Below are 19,206 nucleotides of genomic sequence, written 5' to 3' on the forward strand. Positions count from 1 at the left end.
CCATCGCTGCCAGCCAACTGGAGATCCCCACCTACCAAAGCTCCTAGCCTGAGGGTCAGGGGTCTTTCCCAGCTTCCAACCATTTGACAAAGAGGACCCCCAGCTCCCCACTGCTGCTTGCAGTGGGGCAGGGTGCTGGCTCCTCCTCCCTTCCCATTTTGTCACACAAAATAGTAAACCTCAGGGACATGTCATGACTTCTCTGAACTTTTGATCATTGCCTGTGACCTGTCTATGACATCTACTAAAAACATCACTGAAAAAAATTGTAGCCTTAATCATAGGCAACAGAGGGTGGGGAATTTTGTGATAATATGACTTGATAACATATAGATGACAAAAAATTTAAAAATTGACATTTTTCTTTATATGAACGTTGCCACTCCAACCTGCCTCTTTAAAAAAAGTCTGGAATCTGAGACCACACAAGATATATGCAATTTGGTTTGTTATAGCCCAGTAAATCAAGACTGTTTCTGAAGTTTTCCTTCTCACACTGTCATAGAGCATATTAACCCCATCCTAGCACTGGGAGAGTTAACCCAGCACACTTGGCTGAGGCAAACCCACCCCCTTACTTCTGGTGGGAATGCTCCAGCCAGAAGCCACATATAAAAGCTTGTAGAGCAGTTCACTCTGGGCTGACCACTGATGAAGGAAGTACAATGCTCATTCCTGAGGGGGAACTGCCTGCATACAATGACGCCAATGCCAGCCAGGAGACACTGACAAAGGCACTCTGGCCTGAGGTGTCACACAGAGTGGAGAGTCAGAGAACCCAGAGCTGGACAGACCACTGGGAGTTGGGTGGGAAGTAACCCGGGAAGATGTGTGGGTAATGACAGCCCTACCAGAGCGGTTTGACATGTTTTGGGTGGAAGTTCTAGCCAGCTAGCAGAGGGCAACCCTGCAATCAATAGGGCCCTGGGTTAAGAGATGCAGAGGGTAGGGCCAGGTTCCCCTAACTGACCACCACTGCCTCCCAAGGTGGTGAACTGCACCCATTGTTACTGACTCTATCTGCTAGGACGCACAGCCCTGTGAGAAGGACTTGCTATTGATTCTGGCTATCCAGATAGGTTGTCCTGGTAGCCAGGACTGTGGAGCAGCCAACCAGACTATCAAGTCACAAGGCGTTAAGCCCAACCCCAGGGCCTCAGAGTATGTGGCCTGCATCTAAGGATGGACAGGTATACCAATTTCATCTCTCTCTCTCTCACACACGCACCCCCGCACACACAGAGTTCAGTATTATTTCATGGATAAAATGGGTTCCCCAACAAGTTGAAAAAGTCCATCATAATTGCTATTTAATGATGAAAAAAAAGTCAGATGACTGCCGCCATCACTTCAAAGGATTTAAAGTCTGAGGGAAGATGCCACACAAAGATCCAGGCCAGTAAGTAGCTGCTGCTCACAACAAATCAAACTTCTGTATGCATCCCTAGACATGTTGGTGATAAACACATGTTAATACATTTGACCCAGATTCAATATGATGGAGCTTAGCATGCAAAGATACTGTAGCAAAGGGGAGTAACCTCCCTCAGAGACTGATAGCACAGGACAGCCTGGTGCTCTCTGGTTGGTGGAACCCAGAAAACCTGGAAGCAGAAAGGTATGAAGGAATGGGAAGTATAATAAGCAGTCCCTGCAGCTCAGCTGGGAAGGGGCTGCTGATAGAGGTGGACGCTTCCAGCCTGCTGATGAAACCAGAAACCTCAGAAGACTTCTGCTGCCCCAAAGACACCTCCCAGAAACCAGGACTGTTAGACAGAACTGAATCCAAAGAGTTGCTGAGGATGACCCCGGTGTTCAGGCACATCCAGAGGAGGGGGAAAGAAGAAGCCCATTAATAGCTAATTGTCATCTGCAGGGGCATCTAAACCACAGTCAACATACAGCAATCAGATTCCCTGATGACCTAGTGACAGATCACTCGCCGCTGTTAGGGCACTGGGCTGGGATACAGCAGCGCTGGATGAGCCTGCAACCCCATTCCCTTGCCACTCCTACCTTGGGTTGCCAGTACTTTCCCTCCTTAGGCCCAGAAGTCTACATTTGTCTGTCATCCACTACAGCCAGGACAAAATGGGGTGGTGGTTGTCCTTGCCAGAGCCTCCCCTAGACTGCTGCCCAAGTGCCCCACCCCTCCTGGCACCTTAAACCCTTTGTTCAGTGTCCCACCCTGCCTGACAACCTGGGCCCTGAGCTATTCACAGCATTACCTTGCCTGAAGGTTGGTGATTGAAACTGCTAACATGCCCCATTATCTCGGCTGGTTTCAGGAACACGTCTGCAAAGGGGCATGGCTTCTGTCAGAGACTGACAGACAATGGGGGAAAGCCAAACTCCCATACAGATATCTAACTGCAACCAGATTGGCAGGCTCCTGGTAATGATTTACTTCTGATCTCAAATACTGTTAACTTAATGAGTCTACACACAAGGTGGATTAACTACAGAGTTGAGGAACAGCTCTTGGATCTATTTATCACCTAGCTGCAAGACTTTAAGACGACAGTACCCTTCTCACCATTAGGTATCCTGTCATTTATGCCAACCAGTTGCTTAGAAACTGATGGGCAGAGCCACAACCAGGCCCACCATCATCTTTATGAGAAGCAGAGGATACCATGTAAGACTAAAAAGAAAAGGCCTCAACTACAGTACAAACAAAATAATATAAAACATTCTCATAGCATTTTGCAATTCAGCAGCACATAAAACACTTCTTGGTTGACAACATTAATGTTGTTAATGAAGGCTCTCCATATAAAAAGACACCAAAGATTTTCCAAGCGCGATTGTGTCCCAAATAGCCACAGTGCAAAACATACCAGAGTCAGATTCTTTTGGGCACGTTTTCAGAGTTCTACCTGTTGATTTTATGAATAAGGATTTACTGCATTTGTTCATGTCTGCTCTGCAGAGCAAACAACTCTCATAGGCTGTACTTCATTCCTGCATTGTATCAATATTATTGTTTACTAATGATCTATCAATTAAACCTGTACAATTTAACAAGATCTCAGATTGAATCCGCAATGCTGGCATTTTTCCACCAACAGAGTGCATCCCATACAAACGTAATTTAGAAACAAATATGACACAAAAAATGGCAGGGATTGCAAAGCATAGAAAACATTCACTTCAGCCTATTTTGGACAGGAAGACATCAGACACTACTCTGAGTTATCAAGACTCCTTCTATATTTCTTTAATGGTCTTCAGCTAAGCAGGTCTTTGGGGACAGGGAGGGAGAAAAGTTCTAGACTTGCTGGGGGCAGGATATTATAACAAACTCATTAGTAAGGCATATAATGTCATAATCAGAGCCTACAGCCATTCTTATCTCTACCTGGAAGAGCCAGAATAGCCTCACTCTACAAATAGCTGGGTTTGAATTAAAAGGGGTTCTTTCTGCCCTAGCCTGTAGGGTTCAATCCTCTAGAACTGATCATCCATCAATGCTTCAATCAAAAAAGTTACTGCAGTTAAAAGACTTAATTTGATTGTCACTTCCCAGAAGTTAAGACTAACACCCTTAAGGATGCCCAAGCTTATTTACATAGCACTTACACAGCCATGGCAAGCCTGCACCAGCTGACTTGAGTTTGCAAGACTTGGTCTAAGGAACAGTTTAACTGCAGTAGATGTTTGGACACAAGCTGAAGCTGGAGATCGAGCTGGGATCCTCCCCGCCTCACAGGGTGATAGCACAGAGGCTCTAGCTTGAGCCTGACCACAATTAAACAACTCCTTAGCCCAAACAAATTAGCTGGCTTAGTCCAACCACAAGTTCAAACTATAGCGTGGACACTCCCTAAGACATGTTCCCTTGCAGGGAAGCACTACTAAAAAGTTGCCAATAAGAGGTCACTCAAACAAGCGCAGGACCTGTGAAGATTTTACGGCTGTAATTGAAACAGAGGCTGCAGAAAGGAATTCTAATTACAATGGGTAATTAGATAAAAAAAAATCAGATAAGTGCAGAAATGGGGTAACATGAAAGAAGGACTGTTCCTCAAAAGTCAGTTTTTGTAACCACATTTTACCTGGAATTGGGTACTACAGACAGCTATCTTGGAAGGAGTCCCCAAACTCTTGAGAGTTTGACATTTATTCATCCAGAAGACTACATTTTGTTGCTTATCCCCAAAATATTAGCTGTAATTGAAATATTATCTTGGAAGGAGTCCCCAAACTCTTGAGAGTTTGACATTTATTCATCCAGAAGACTATATTTTGTTGCTTATCCCCAAAATATTAGCAAGCACCTGAGGAATATAAAAGCACAGTTATGTGTACTTTGAGACGGAAAAAAGCTGCTTGAAGGATTTAAAGGAGTTTTGTTTCTTAATCTAAAGAGGTCTTTTTCTATAAAAAGGTTGTCTACATTGGCCCCTCCCTTTTGAAAAGGGCATGCAAATGCAGCAGATTGAAAATGCAAATGTGCTAATTTGCATATTCATCACCTCAATTGCATAATGACCATCACTCACCATTTTAGAAGAGCTGCTTTCAAAATGCAAAACTGCCATGCAGCCAGTGTTCCTTCGAAAGGAAGCCCCACTTTCAAAAGCACCCTTTTTGCTAGTATTTTTTCCAGGAAGAAGGGTGCTTTTAAAAGTGGGGCTTCCTTTCAAAGGAGCCCCGTCTACACAGCTGTTTTGCATTTTGAAAGCAGATGTTCCAGAATAGCGAGTGATCAGCGTTATACAAATAAGATACTGAATATGCAAATCAGTGCCTCTTTGCACGTCCCTTTCGAAAGGAAGGGACCAATGCTGACGTCGTCAAAGTGTTTTGAACAGAACAGTGAACAAGGAAAAACTTGGAGCCTTTGCATGAGTCATTTTTATGTTCAGCCAGAAGTAACACTCCTGTTTAAGCTCCTGTTATAGATTCCAAGTGTAATAAAAGAGATGCTAAACTAAGCTAAGCTAAGCTAAGAAGTCTCAAAAGATTCTGCTTTCTACAAGGTTATCAGCAGAGCCCTACAAATCTCCAGATATCTGCAGGTATCCGCATATGTAGATGTTGATCCAAATACATTTGTGTCTATGCAGTGATATTACATTTACATCTACTGTGTCCACTTAAGAACATGGATCTATCTGGAAAGGAACGTTCCTTTTCTTCACCCTAAGAGACACAAAAGTCAGCCTCAAGAGACAAAGGTTTTCTTAAGAACTTTGTCATGTGCACAAGATCAAAGCTACAGAGGAAGAAGGATTTGGAGGAACACCACCACTAAAACAGATGCATCTTTGGAAAAAACCACCTGCTGCAAATTCAGCAAATTTTTCCTGCAGGGCCTACAGAGACCAGTGAGGTATATGAATCAACAGAGTGAGCCAAAACAGGACAGTTTTCAGACCAAAGCACCAGGAAAAGCTATAGTAAGTACAGCTGCACAAGAAGCATAAAAACAAATGGTTCTTACATACTACAGTAATGCAAATAACGACAACATCCTTCAAAAAGCAGTACAAGAAGCCAGTGGTCAATTAACTTCTGGGACAATGACCCAGATGTTAGGGAGCAGGGTAAAGGCAGAAGGGCTCACCCAGGCCAGGCAGAGAGGGGGACCACCCCCCCCCCCCCCGCCCCAATCCACTCTCCAGCAGAAGGGGTAGAGGGACAACTGCTTTGGGACAGGGGCTCCACAAAACCCTAATCTGCCCCATGCAACAAGCACTTTTGAGAAAATGGCAACAACCACATTTAAAAGAGGTCCTCCTTTTAGAAAAGCATGCCATTCCCTCCTGGCCATACTGCACGTATTAGAGAGCCACAGAGTGAATGCTAAGCGTAAAATGCACTTTGGCTCTTGACCAATTGATTATCTTTCTATAATATACTGCCACCAAATCCAGGAGCCTATTTTCCCCAACAGTGAGCTACTCCAACCTGAAGGAAAAGTTTTGGTGGGGAGAGTTCAGAAAACAAGACATCATTGTAATGCAGCACCTATTGAGAGCTCTGAGGTCAGAAGAATAAAAGAAGAAACTTCACTATTACATACCTAAAACTAACCTAGACAAAAAAGAAGGGACTGAAAAGACAAGTAACCAACAAAAAAGATTTAAAAAATTAAGTTCAGCTTAGCCTCCAAAGAAAGAGGACCTCTATCTGCTGAGCTGGGGGGGAGGGAAGCAAACAGAGCCGGACCAGCCACAGAGCCCCTAAAGAAAAATGATATCAGAGGAGTTTGTAACTGCTTTTCTGACTCCGTTAATACAATTAAGTAATATATTTTGTAGTTGCTTGATAATCTTTTCTTGAATGTTTCTCTTCTTCATGACAATCAAATATTATTCTGTAACACTGATTGGTCTACAAAATGTTATAGTGCATTTCACACATTTAATTAAATATCGTAAAATATAGGTACAACCATTTTACCAATTGAAGAGGCTGAAACTCTTAAAAAGGGCAAGCTGATAACTGTGCAATGCCTGCTTATATTCTGGCTGTGTTTACACTACCAGATAAAATCATTTTAAGTCAGTTATCCCACTTTTTCCCAGTACCTGTCCTCACTGTAAATTCCATTAGCTCAATTTATGGACCACTAAAATCGACAGGATATTGAAATCCTAAAATTGAAGTAACCTGATAGGTGTAGCACTCTATTCAAATTTAAGAATCCAAATGAAGGGTAGTGAGGATGCAGCATGTCTTTAAATCAAATTCATCAGCCTCCACAGATGTCCTGTATGTGCCCCACAGTTCTCCACTCTGGCCTCTTACATCTCCACTGCCCTCAGTTGCATAGGAATTAGGCAACAGGACTGTTACAATTTGGCACTTGTAAGCCCATGGCTATAGGGTCATGAGAGGCTGAAAAATCTTCTCTCTTTTTCTTTGCTAGGAGCACAACTGTAGGGTCTGTGCTTCTGTGCATAACCCTGCTAGCTGCCTTTTCTTCCTGCACTACCTGGTGCCAGCTGCTGCCCCCCCCCCCCCGCCCGTACCATGTGTCAACTAGGCTGCAGGTGTGAGTCGTGCTTGTCTGTTAGTACAAGAAACTGGCTGGCTTGTCAGTTTAGTTTACCTATTATTTATCCTTGCCACGCTGCTCCAATGCATGAAGTAAATATTGTAAAATTTGAGACACATTGCACACTGTGCCAGGGCTGTAGGAATATATCACAGGATAAAATGGAACTGGAATGTATACCTTTTTTGGTTAAATTGTACGACTTGTCATGCTAAGTGCTGCCTTCTTTCTCTGTAGTAAGAGAAGCCCTACAGACTAGTATTCAGTGCAAAACAAAAAAAGCAGTCATGTAGCACTTTAAAGACTAACAAAATAATTTATTAGGTGATGAGCTTTCATGGGACAGACCCACTTCTTTAGATCTGAAGAAGTGGGTCTGTCCCAAGAAAGCTCATCACCTAATAAAATTATTTTGTTAAAGTGCTACATGACTTGCTTTTTTGTTTTGATAGAATACAGACTAACACAGCTATCTCTCTGTCAGTATTCGGTGAAGTTTTCTTGCTTATACCACTTGACTCCAGCTGGTGGCTTTTTGGTATTCCCAGCGGCTTTAGCTCTGAAACCCTCTCTTAAAAGTGCTTTCTTGTGCTGCCTATGTCTCCATGGCTGCCAGAGAGGCTGCAGGGGGGCAATCACACTGTGCTACAGCTAAGAAATTTCACATGCCCCCCCTTGCACACACCTATGTTACTGTACGTTCTTTGGTTTACATGTACTCGAATCTCTATTGTACCCCTTCAATTTATGCTCAAGTTCTCTCCTGCTCAAAGTTTATGCCTACATCCTTCAATTTATGCAAGACCACCTGTTTTTAAGCATACAAGCATTTTCCCCATTTATTCACACATTCACCCATTCCTAAAGCAATTTAGAACACACTCTTTGGGCTTGAACACTAATTTTTCACCACCACTGTCTCTAAGAACTTTTTGCCTTCCTTTCTACCAAAAACAAACAACAAATAACCATCTTGAAAAATGGAATGATCAGTTTTACATGGCAGCTCCCAATGCTGGTATACTAGAGTTAATGGAAAATGTAACATAACATGAAAAAAATGACTTCCATTAGGTCATACACAATTTAACCCATTATAGCTTGCTCCTTTCCTAGAAGACTGTCTTCTACTGCACCAGTCATGCTCATAAACACAAATAAAAGGTGCAATTTCCACGTGTGATACTAAAGTCAGATTCCTAAATCCTAATTTTAGGGCCAAAGGTTTGGAAATTATAATTACAGTACTAAAATGTACACCATGAGCTCCCACCCCCCACAATAGCACATTTTCAGGTCTCAGCAAAGTTCCAACAAACAAACTATTTTTCTTGCATGTTGAATAGTAACAGGGAGATAGCCATGTTAGTCTATATTCTATCAAAACAAAAACACAGTCCAGTAGCACTTTAAAGACTAACAAAATAATTCATTAGGTGGTCAGCTTTCTTGGGACAGATCCACTTCTTTAGACCATAGCCATACCAGAACACAAACAATATTTAAGACACAGAGAACCAAAAATAGTTATCAAGGTTGACAAATCAGAAAAATTGTAATCAAGGTGGGCAAATCAGAAGAGAAGAGGGACGGTGGGGGGAGGGGCAAGGAGTCAGATAAAACAAAGAATGTAAAAGAGTCCTTATAATGGGCCAGGTAATTGCCATCACGATTCAAGCCATGTGTTAATGTGTTGAATTTGAACATAAAAGAGAGGTCCACACTCTCTCTCTGTAGGAGATCCTTCAAGTTCCTTTTCAATAAAATACAGACTTTCAGGTCATTAACAGAATGCCTCGCTCCATTGAAATGCTGACTGACAGGTCTGTGAGTTAGGACCTTTCTGATGTCTGTTTTGTGTTCATTCATTCTTTATCAAAGAGTGTTTACCGTTTGCCCTATTTACAAAGTATGTGGCATTGTTGACACATGACGGCATATATGATGTTAGTTGAAGAACATGAGCATGTGCCCGTCATTCTGTGAATAACCTGGTTAGGTCCAGTGATGGTATCTCCAGAATAGATATGTGGACAAAGTTGGGAATGGGGCTTGTTGCAAGGAAAAGTTCCAGAACTGGCATTATTGTGGTACAGCCTGTGGTTGCTGGTGAGAATCTTCATAAGGTTGGGAGGTTGTCTGTAGGAGAGAACAGGCCTGTCACCTAGGGCCTCCTGGAGTGTGGCATCCTGATTAAGGATAGGATGTAGGCAATGACCAGTGGTGTTCTGTTGTCAACCTTGATAACTATTTTTGGTTCTCTGTGCCTTAAATATTGAATCTGTTCTGGTATGGCTATGGTCCGAAGTAGTGGGTCTGTCCCACGAAAGCTCACCACCTAATAAATTATTTTGTCAGTCTTTAAAATGCTACTGGACTGCTTTTTTGTTTTGAATTATTTTTGTGTGTGAACTTGTCAAATGTGTTCATAAGCACAATGTGCAGACTCTACTGGAATAGGGTACAGCTTCACTTATCAGAGGTAAATTAAACATTTCCCAAAATTTAAAATTCAGCCCCCCTCCCCCAAAAGACAACCTCTTTGTTCCCTTAAAGAAGGATCACTTACACTGCTGCTCCTTGAAAACAGTGTTAGCACAGCAATATACAACAAAGCAACAACACTATGTAACATGCTAACCTAGCATTATGGCTTCCATGGACCACAGCAAAAAGAACATTTACAATGATATAACAATTGAATCATATGCCTGAGACAGAAAGTTCATGATCCTTACACAGTCCCTACAGAACGTTTTCTATTGTTTTGGCCTACCTAATTTTAAAATGCACAGCTAATGAAACTTGCTTCATGGCCAGAGAATACTTAAGAGAAAAGTACATACATGTATTTAATTATATGCTTTGTTCAAACTAAGGCTGACAAACCCTAAAGAAGATCAAGTTCAAACAAACTAGCCCAACACGCTGGTCACAGAGTGTCCTGGATTCAGCCACACCTATAGTAAGTCTATCATTCAGTACAGGAATCACACGAGACAAGCATGTGACCTGCAACCAATCCAGCTGGAAGACATAAAGACAACCTGAGTTCAGTCAAAACAAAAGAGCAGTCCAGTAGCACTTTAAAGACTAACAAAGTAATTAATTAGGTGTGATCTTTCGAGGGACAGGCCCACTTCTTCCGACCATAGCCATGCCAGAACAGATCAGTCAGAAGAATAACTTAAAGCAGCAAGAAGGCTATGTAAGCTAGACCCAACTCACTCTTTGAAAGGTATGGGGACTATAAACCTGAAGGAAACAGGAGCCAACGAAAAAGTGTAAGGTGGAAGATGTAAGTTGCCCTGAACTCTGTGTTAATAAACCAGACTCCAAAAAAGGGATGGAGAACTAACGAGAAAACACCCACAATGTGAAGTCTCTGTAACAGGGGCAAAAAGTAAAACAGACAATGGGAGCACCCAAAGCCAGATCAGCTCCTGCTACTACTCCTTTACTCCTCCATGAATTTATCCAAGCATAAGCCTTCAAGTTTTGAATCTATTAGCTGTACGTTTTGATCGCCAAACTTAGTCACCCGTTAGTGTTCAGATTTCTTTTCTAAGTTATTAACAACACCATATTTCACCTCCCCAGTTCACAACCACAATTTGATCCTTCTTATTGATCAAATAAAATCTGTGACAACTGTCAATTTTGAAATGGAAAGGTAAATAGCAGATTGAAGAATCTTTTAATGATATTTAGCACTTGAAAATTAGGAGAGCTATCACCATGGAACCAGCTAGCTCTCCACATGCCACCAGAAAGTGATATGCGAACTATTTGTGATCTCCGGATCATAACATAAATCAAAAAGTTCTGTAACATTAACATTAAGGCAAATCACTTACAAGGATCTCTTGAAAAGATGTTAAATGTAACAAAAATATTGCTATGTAACTTAATTTGAGCAATTAAATTAGCTAAACCAGTTACACTGTTCAACTATCAGACAAATGTTTATAAAAGAACACATACCATTTAACAGCCAAGTTTTGCACCTCACCATTCTTATCTTCCAGTAACTTCAAAATCATCTTCACTACCTTCCTTTCACTGTCATCATCCAACTTGATGGAATCCTTCTGTAGTTCTGTCATCAAGTCATTTGTAGCCATAAACCTATTCAAAAGAATATCCCAACCATTATAAACAGATATGGACTATTTACAATGTATTAAAACCCAAAATTATCAGGTTTCATCATGCATGATCAAATTGACGTTAAATATTAACAATATTATGTGGTAAAATGCACCAGTTAAGACTGCTTATAATCTTAGAACAAAATGATATAAAAAGCTTCTTATATCATTTTGTTATAAACACTTCTAACAAAACAACAGTCTTTCATTTATCTTACAATCTCTCCTCAAAAATAAAGGCAATTACAAATTGCATTTACTTCTACTTCTCACACTGTGTTAAAGGAAGGTCTGAATTATTATCCAAAATAAAATTAAAAGCAAGATTTAAGACAGAAATCTAACAAAGTTTAAAACGAAACTTTCAGTTCCTGCAATCAGATTTCATAAAACCAAACTTTTACAAACCTAAAATCAACAGATGTTAACTACAAGTCTTTATTGTAAGAAGCACTCTTTCAAGAGCATCTTCAAGCCGCATGTAGCAAGTTACTGAGTATGTCAATGGGATCCTGCAAAACCAGGGAGATAGTTGTTCGCAGCCAACTTTGATTTGAAGAAGGCCAGGGCAGGAACCACGTAAAGAAAACAGAAGAGTCAGAAGGGAGTGGGTAGGCACATGGACAAGGCAGCTGCTGACCAGTCACTTGTTTAGGCCACAGCAGCACAGCTATAGTACTGAAAGGCCACAGTGTATAGATGCTGCTTAAATCAATGGAAGGGGTTATTTCCACACGTGCAGTTAATTCACCTCTCTGAGACAGCAGCTAGGTCAGGGGCCACATGCAGCTCTTTGTGGACTTCTTTGTGGCTCCTGATGCTATAATTGCGAAGTAAAAAAAGCCCTCTCCTTATTTTTTCAATCAACAGTGAATGTCCTGCAGTAAACACATATGGCACTACAAATCATTTTGTGCACACTTTTCTTAAAATAGGGGTTATAAAAAGTCTGGTTTGACCTTATAAATTAAGGATCATCTTGTATGCACATGCATTGCAGCTCTAGAATTATTGAGGGATTTCTTCCCTTTTTTTAACTGAATTTAAAAAAAAAAGGCTGTTCTTTCTATTTTGGTTGCTGATCCCTGAGCTAGATAACAGAAAAATTCTTTTGTCAACCTTGCTGCATCTCAACCGGTATCTACATAATTGTACTGCTCAGAGCACAAGATCTTTCAGAGTCCTGAGCAAGTTCGCTACGTAAACTTTCCACAGGTTCTCACTCCCTTTGTACATCCTTCCCATAAGCTGGGGTGGGCAATAATTTTTAACGCAGGGCCCCTCTAAGAATTTGGAAAGTGGTAAAGGGCCATACATACTTTTCCTTACATTAACCTAGGAAGTGCAGGGCAAGGGAAGGGAGTAGGGTTCAGAAGTAGGTGTGGGTTCTGGAAAGGAGCTTGAGTGAAGAGGACAGTTGTGACCTGGCACAGAGGACCAGAGTGGAGGAGGGGGTTGTGACCCAATAGCACCTGCCCTAAGCCCTCTTACACCTATTTGGATTTGATTTTCTGATCAGGAGCTCCCATTTATCAGCCCTATTTTAACAATTTACAGACCAGTGTTTCTTAAACTATGTTCTGCAAAACACTACTGTTCCATGAACAACTCACAGGTGTGCCACAAGCATCTGACACTTGTTTGATATCTCATACAAATTGAGCCTCTAATCTGGAACTCGCTCATCTGACAAACTTCATAATCCGGCATGGTTTTAGTTAGCCGGACAACCACTTATCATGGGTGTGGCCAAGTTTCCCAAGATCCCATGAAGTTTATTTACAGCCATCAAACCTGGCTCTCAGCGTTCTGTGCTGTTATTTACCCCTACATGTCTTCTAAGAGCCCAGTAAGCAATGGAAGTGTTGGTAGTGTGCTAGAAAATATTGACCTCCTGTCATCCAGCAAATTCTTGCATCCAGCACTGGTCATGTCCTGAGGGTGCCAGACGAGAGAGGTGCATCCTTTACTGATGGTACACATTTTTGGTTATTAAAACAAAATACAATGTTACTTCATTGCTACGATACCTGGTTAAATTACTTCATTTTATTTTTGCTGTATATTTTGCTGTCTGGGTTTGTTTGTTTTAGTCTGACAATTTTTTTAAGAAAATGTTCATAGGTGTTCTGCAGGAAAAATATTGTTTGGCGTTCCATGGTCTCACAAAGTTTAAAAACCACTACTAGACACACCTAAAGCTTAACTCAGCTTGCACTTAAATAGTGCATCAGCAGCTTTCACTCTCTGCTGTAACCCAGATTTCCTTTTCGAGAGCTATCATCCCATACCTCCTGTGGTATATAATCTGCCCACTACAGCATGGGCTGCAGCCAAGAACTATGAACACTTAGTAGTAGAAAAAGATTCTCTCTCTCTCTCTCTCTCTCTCTCTCTCTCTCACACACACACAGACACACACAGACACACACAGACACACACACAGACAAAAACTTAAAAAAAAAAATCAAAACTGTTTCTGTGCAGGAGCTCCAAATTCTAAAAAGAACATTTTGAGAGCAAAACACAATTGAAGCAGAGCTCAGCATAAGCTTGAAAGCTTGTGTGTCTCACCAAGTGGTGGTCAAAAATGACAGACACCCTCACATACTTTGCCTCTCGTATCAAAACATGTAAAGTTTAGGACCAAATCTTGTTTGGACAGTTAAAGTAAATGACTACAAAATATGACTGAAGTAACAAGTAATATAAGGTAGTTAATTCTGCCCTTCCTTCTTAACAGGTAGTGTGCCTCTTCGCCATCCTTCTTTAACAATATGGCTTAAGCCAGGTTTCCCAGCTTATGGGCTGGGACTCAAACATGGGTCATCATTAAATTTTCTAAGTGTCACCAGCTGCATGTGGCTCTTTAAGAAGCCATTTGCAGCTCCCGCTGCTGCCCATGCTCACTCCTCCAGATTCCAGTCCCTGCACTGCCCTGCCCAGCCATTAAAACAATTAAATTGAGTCCCATTTCAGCATGACAGGCCAGGCAACTGCTAGCGCTGCAGATGGGAGAAGGGAGGAGCAGGGCTGGGGGGAGCCACGCACAGGAGGTAGCAGCGGCCCAGCAAAGAAGCAGCAGTGGCAGTGTGCAGAGTGCATGGGGCGGGGGGTGCATTTTTTCCAGGGAAGAACCTCTACTCCCCCTCTCCCCCATTTTAAATTGATTTGGGTCACAAAGACATACTGAATTGTCAAAATGGATCCCCATCTTGAAAAGGCTGGGAACCACTGGTTTAAGTGCTACTTTAAAAAAAAGTCTACAGAAGAAAGGTAAGGTTCTGTTCAATATGAAAATGCATATTCCCAGTATTAGACTGGACTCACACAATATAAAAATGAATTACAAAAAACTGAGTACTTAAGTTACTTTACAAACCTCAATTCTTAACCATATATTTTATGATCTGGAAATTCAACACAATTTCAAAAGGTATAAAATCTTTAGAACAAACATTTCTATTATCTGTGCTCATAAACCACCTATCAAAAAACTTTACACACATTTGGGCTGAAAAAGTGTGCTTTATAGGCTAATATGTCAATTTTCACAAAGACCAGTTTTTTGTGAAAACTTTAAACCATCAAATCAGTAATTATAGTGGCGACTAACAACATTTTTAGAAGTTATCCACCCTTCTCACCAATACAAAATATAAAGCATTTAACTTCTTGAAAAAGATTATTTGGATAATTATTTGGATAAGGCTGAAATTAAACAGTTCTTAACAGGAAGAAACAAGATTTAACAGAAAACATTTAAAACAGCATTTTAATTGCCAGACTGTACTGCTGCAATATTAGTCTTCTAAACCATTTAAAAAGTAAAGAATACTGAACATAGCAAAACTCCTTTGATTTGTAGCAGTATAGCCTTATACTTAGAGCAACATCCTAGTCCAGGCTATGTAATCAGGCAAAAGACTTACCAGAAAAATCTGAAAACTAAGTATCAACAGTTAAATCTAATAAAGTTTGCCTCTAAATGCTATGACTGCTTTGTATCAGATACACAAATCTATATATAAATTGAAAACTAGAGCTCAGCAACCATCTTTATTATATAAAGGCCTTTGAAATAATTTAATGATCTTTGAAATAGTTTTATTTGGATGTATGCATTCACTCTCAGTGACTGCAAGCTAAGTTTTATAACATTGTGCTATCGCATGAGAATCAAGAACCAGCCATACCAGAAAATTCTTATGGACAAACGTGAGTGATTACGCTATTGTCCATGTTGATTTAAATGTGAATATACCACATACACAAGATCTAAATTAGATTTAATTGCAGTTTTCTAAGATACTGAATACAAGCAAAGAAATGAATTTTAAGGAATAACATGATGCCTTCAGCAGCTGACACAGCCTTTTAGTTCTGGTACAAAAATGTGTTAAAAATGAGTGGAGGAAAAAACCTCAACTTGTTTTCCACAATATAGTTATAATAAAACAAATCAAAAGTCATTCCAGTATCATATTGAAAATTGTCATTTCATTGTCAGATATTCAAGAAATACATGCACAACTTTATTAATCTATACTAATGTTCAACTAAGATTACTAACAAACTACTATCATTTCACTACAGCTGCACAATTAAAATCCTAAATTTTAAGCTGCTTTCCTTTCCATCACAAAATCTTCACTGAGGTGTCCCTTACAACAACTCAAAGCATGGGCTTTCATGGTCACCTTGGAGCAAGAAACTATCGGCTCGCAGAACAAGACCAACAGGCACCCATACTTCTGTCAACTTCAGCCTTGCCCTGTTGAGTGAGCCTCCCTACAGCCATTCAATACTTTCCCATCTAAGAGCTGGACTGAAGTCACACACAGGTCACCAACTACAGAGATCAGCCATTTGTGGTTCCCACACCTCATAAGCGTCTCTGACCACCAGCATCAGTTCAGACCTTTTCCTCCTTTGCCAGCACAGAACAGGGACTGAGCAACTTTTACTAAACCGGGGTGGGGAACTCCTGGGCCCACAGCCCTCTCAGGCTTGGAGCTCCCCTCACTAGTATCCAACCCACTGTGGGATTTGGGGGAGCATGGAGCCTCAAGCCTCCCAGGCCAGAGTCAGGCAAAGCAGGGGCTGAACCTGGCTCTGCCTGGCAGAGGGAAGCAGTAACTCTGTGCTGCACATGATAGCTCCCCACCACCACCAGCATGGAAGCACTGCCTAAGAGAGACTTTCCCCCGCGCCATTCTGATTGGTTCAAATTGCAACCTATCAGAACAAGCAGGTGGTGCCTGGGCACAGCAGATGACCTGCACCCCCCTCCATCACTCAAACTCCACATCCCCAGCCTGTTCCCGCAACCCCCTCCCACATCCCAAGGCCTTTTCCTGGCACCCCCTCCCACAGAGCCCCTCCTTTTTTGCCCCACCTCAGAGCCAGTAGCACCCACAAAATCTACAAGCCCTGCTCAACCCCCAAGGCTCTGGCACTAGTAGGCGAGGAGAATGTCGGTAGTTTGTTTTCAGTTAGGAACCCACCCCTACGGTGCCTTGTTTTATTTTGCTTTGTTTACTCTTTTCATTTGTGAGGCCCCGACTGATTTTTCAGTGAGTCGGCGGCACTTGACCTGAAAAATATTCCTTGTCTCTGAACTAAACTTTCATCACTGAACTGCAAAAAAACTCGAGGCGAGTGTTGGGGGGTAGGTGTCACACTGGGAACTTCTCCCTGAGCCCTTCCCCGAGCACCGCTCTCAGCCCAACGAAATGCTCCCCGAGACCATGACGAGGGCATGGTGCTCCTACCGCACACCCCTCCTGCCCGGCACCTGCCAGTTCTGACAGCCGAGCCCCACTTACGAGCACCGGCCTCCTCCCGCGGGGCACGGGAGCCAAGCCCCGGTAGAGGGGCCTGGCGGGCGCAGCAGGCACGGGTCGAGCTGAGGGGCCTGCGCCGAGAGCCGGGGAGGGGAAGATCCGGACGCTCCCGCGCTCACCTGAAGTCCTTGTCGCTGGATGTCATTTTCTCCAGCAGGTTGGAGATGTGGTAGGAGGCGCTCGCCATGTTGATGGTCCCGGGGGGGGGCGTCTTCTGGGCCTCGCCGGCTCCACCTCGCCCGCTGCTGGGGACGGCGCTGGCTGGGCGCGGCGGTTGGCGGCGCGGAGCAGCGAGGGAGGGGGATCAGTGAAGGCGCCGCGGGGAGGGCAGGCTCATCGCCACTGGCTGACACCAGCGGAAGGAGCGGCCTCGTTCAGGCGGGAGGAGGGGAAGGAACAGAACCCGAGGCGGCCGCAACGCTCGCGCTTGGGGCGAGGTCAAAGTTCAAGAAGGCTCTCGCGAGCCGCGCGAGCGACGCGATTTTGTAGCCGCTGATTGGCTCGGGCAGGCTCGCGCGGTTCTTCGGGCGATGTCAGAGAGTACGTGGCGCACAGCGTGCGCGAGACGTTGAGGCAGTGGTTACAGAGGAGAAGGGGCGGGGAAAAGAAGTGGGAGCTTCGAAGACTACGAGACCCGGCATGCGATGCGCCCAAGCGCTCGTCGCCGACTATGACAATGTGCGTTGGGGTTTGTAGTTTTTCTAGCAGAACGTCCGGCGCGTTGCATGCTGCGGCGCAGCAGTTGCGATGTGAGCGGCCCTCGGAGTGTTGCATGTTGGGACTTGTAGTCTCTCACGGGTGGCGGGGCGGAGCGATTATGTTACGTTAAGAACGTACTTTGTGTCGGGTTTGGATGCCTATTTATTGTGGTTGAGGAAAAAAATGGAGGCGGGGCGCGTTAATCAACCCGACTCTTTTGCTTGCGGTCTATGGCAATTTGCCCAAACGATTTCCCAACAGTTGATGGAAAACAAGTTCCCTTCTGCTCAGGGCAACTGCTGCCTTTCAAATGGCAGCTCTAGGGGCAAGCGCTTACCTGAGCAGCCCAGCTTTCGTTTCATGGAAAACAAACAGCTTTCCAGCCCAGATGGTTGTCGAAGCCAAAGCTGGGAAATGTGACTTAAAGGGTCAGGAGCTGGAAGACAAGTTAGAAATAACCCTGATTTAAGCTTGTTTTGGAGGATAGTATAAGAGAGGAGGTAGCTGTGTTAAGCTGTATTGTAACAAAACAAACCAGCAGTTATGTAGCACTTTAAAGACTAACAAAGTAATTTATTAGGTGAAAGCTTGTCACCTAATCAATTTTTTTTCGTCAGTCTTTAACGGGCTACATGACTGCTGGTTTGGTTTGGCTTGCAGGAGGGGGTAACTTGTGATTTTAGAATACCTGGTTCCTTAATAGTGAAGTCAACACTGAGTTTTCATAGCTAAAATTCTCTCACTGTTACTACCCCTGATTTAGATTCACTGGTGGTAATAATAATGGGTACTCTCCTGTCAACAGAACTAGAGATGGTTGGCATTGCAAGTGCTCTAACCTTGTTCAGACTTGGTCAGCAGACTGGTAGTAGCTGACAGCTCTGCTATCACTCAGCATCACTAATCCTCATTATGTTAATTGTGAGTCTTGTGACTAGCCCTAATGTTTTGTGGTGAAAAGCTTGAAACCCTAAATATTTCAAGACCAGTCAAGTAAAAAGAACACAATATTTATTCCTTTCTTAAATGTTGTAGCTATATAAATCAATCTTATGATTTGTATGGACCTGACATATGATTTTTAATATTTTGGATTGTCAGTTACTGTTAGTCAAAAATGATGGGCAATTTTATGAACACTTCCCAAATTTCATGTAGATCAAGCCAGTCTTCTAAGGTACATAGCACCTACACTCGTAATGTAAAAACATGATCACACCAGATCTCCACTTTTCCAACTATTTATAAAAGGAAAATGTTAAAGAAATGCAGTAGGGTCTCATGATTCGTGAACTTAATGTTTGCAAATTCAATTCTCTGTGAGCAGCTGAGCAGCCGCTTCCCCCAGAGCCCTGGGCTGGAAGGGCCCGGGGGCAGGAGCACCAGCAACCACCACTTCTCCCAGGACTCCGGGCATCCCCTGTATTTGTGAAAATCAACATCTGCAAGGGTTCTGAACATGGAACCCTCGCAAATGTTGAGACCCTACTGTAGCTTTCAG

General features: G+C 42.8%; 1 protein-coding gene across 2 annotated transcripts in view; it reads right to left on the minus strand.

The window, feature by feature from the left end:
- Positions 1 to 17,426, minus strand: part of CAND1 (cullin associated and neddylation dissociated 1) — a 55,570-nt gene extending 38,144 nt beyond the window's left edge. For both annotated transcript variants that reach the window (XM_075013389.1, XM_075013382.1), the window contains exons 1-2: positions 17,126 to 17,426; positions 10,994 to 11,137 (exon numbers count right to left, since the gene is read on the minus strand). In XM_075013389.1, coding sequence (XP_074869490.1) covers positions 10,994 to 11,024 — 31 coding nt within the window. In that variant the 5' untranslated portion in view covers positions 11,025 to 11,137; positions 17,126 to 17,426. The remainder of the gene's footprint in view (positions 1 to 10,993; positions 11,138 to 17,125) is intronic.
- Positions 17,427 to 19,206: the final 1,780 nt, after the last annotated feature.

This window comes from Carettochelys insculpta, chromosome 1 (genome assembly GCF_033958435.1).
Source record: "Carettochelys insculpta isolate YL-2023 chromosome 1, ASM3395843v1, whole genome shotgun sequence".
Lineage (NCBI taxonomy): Eukaryota > Metazoa > Chordata > Testudines > Carettochelyidae > Carettochelys > Carettochelys insculpta.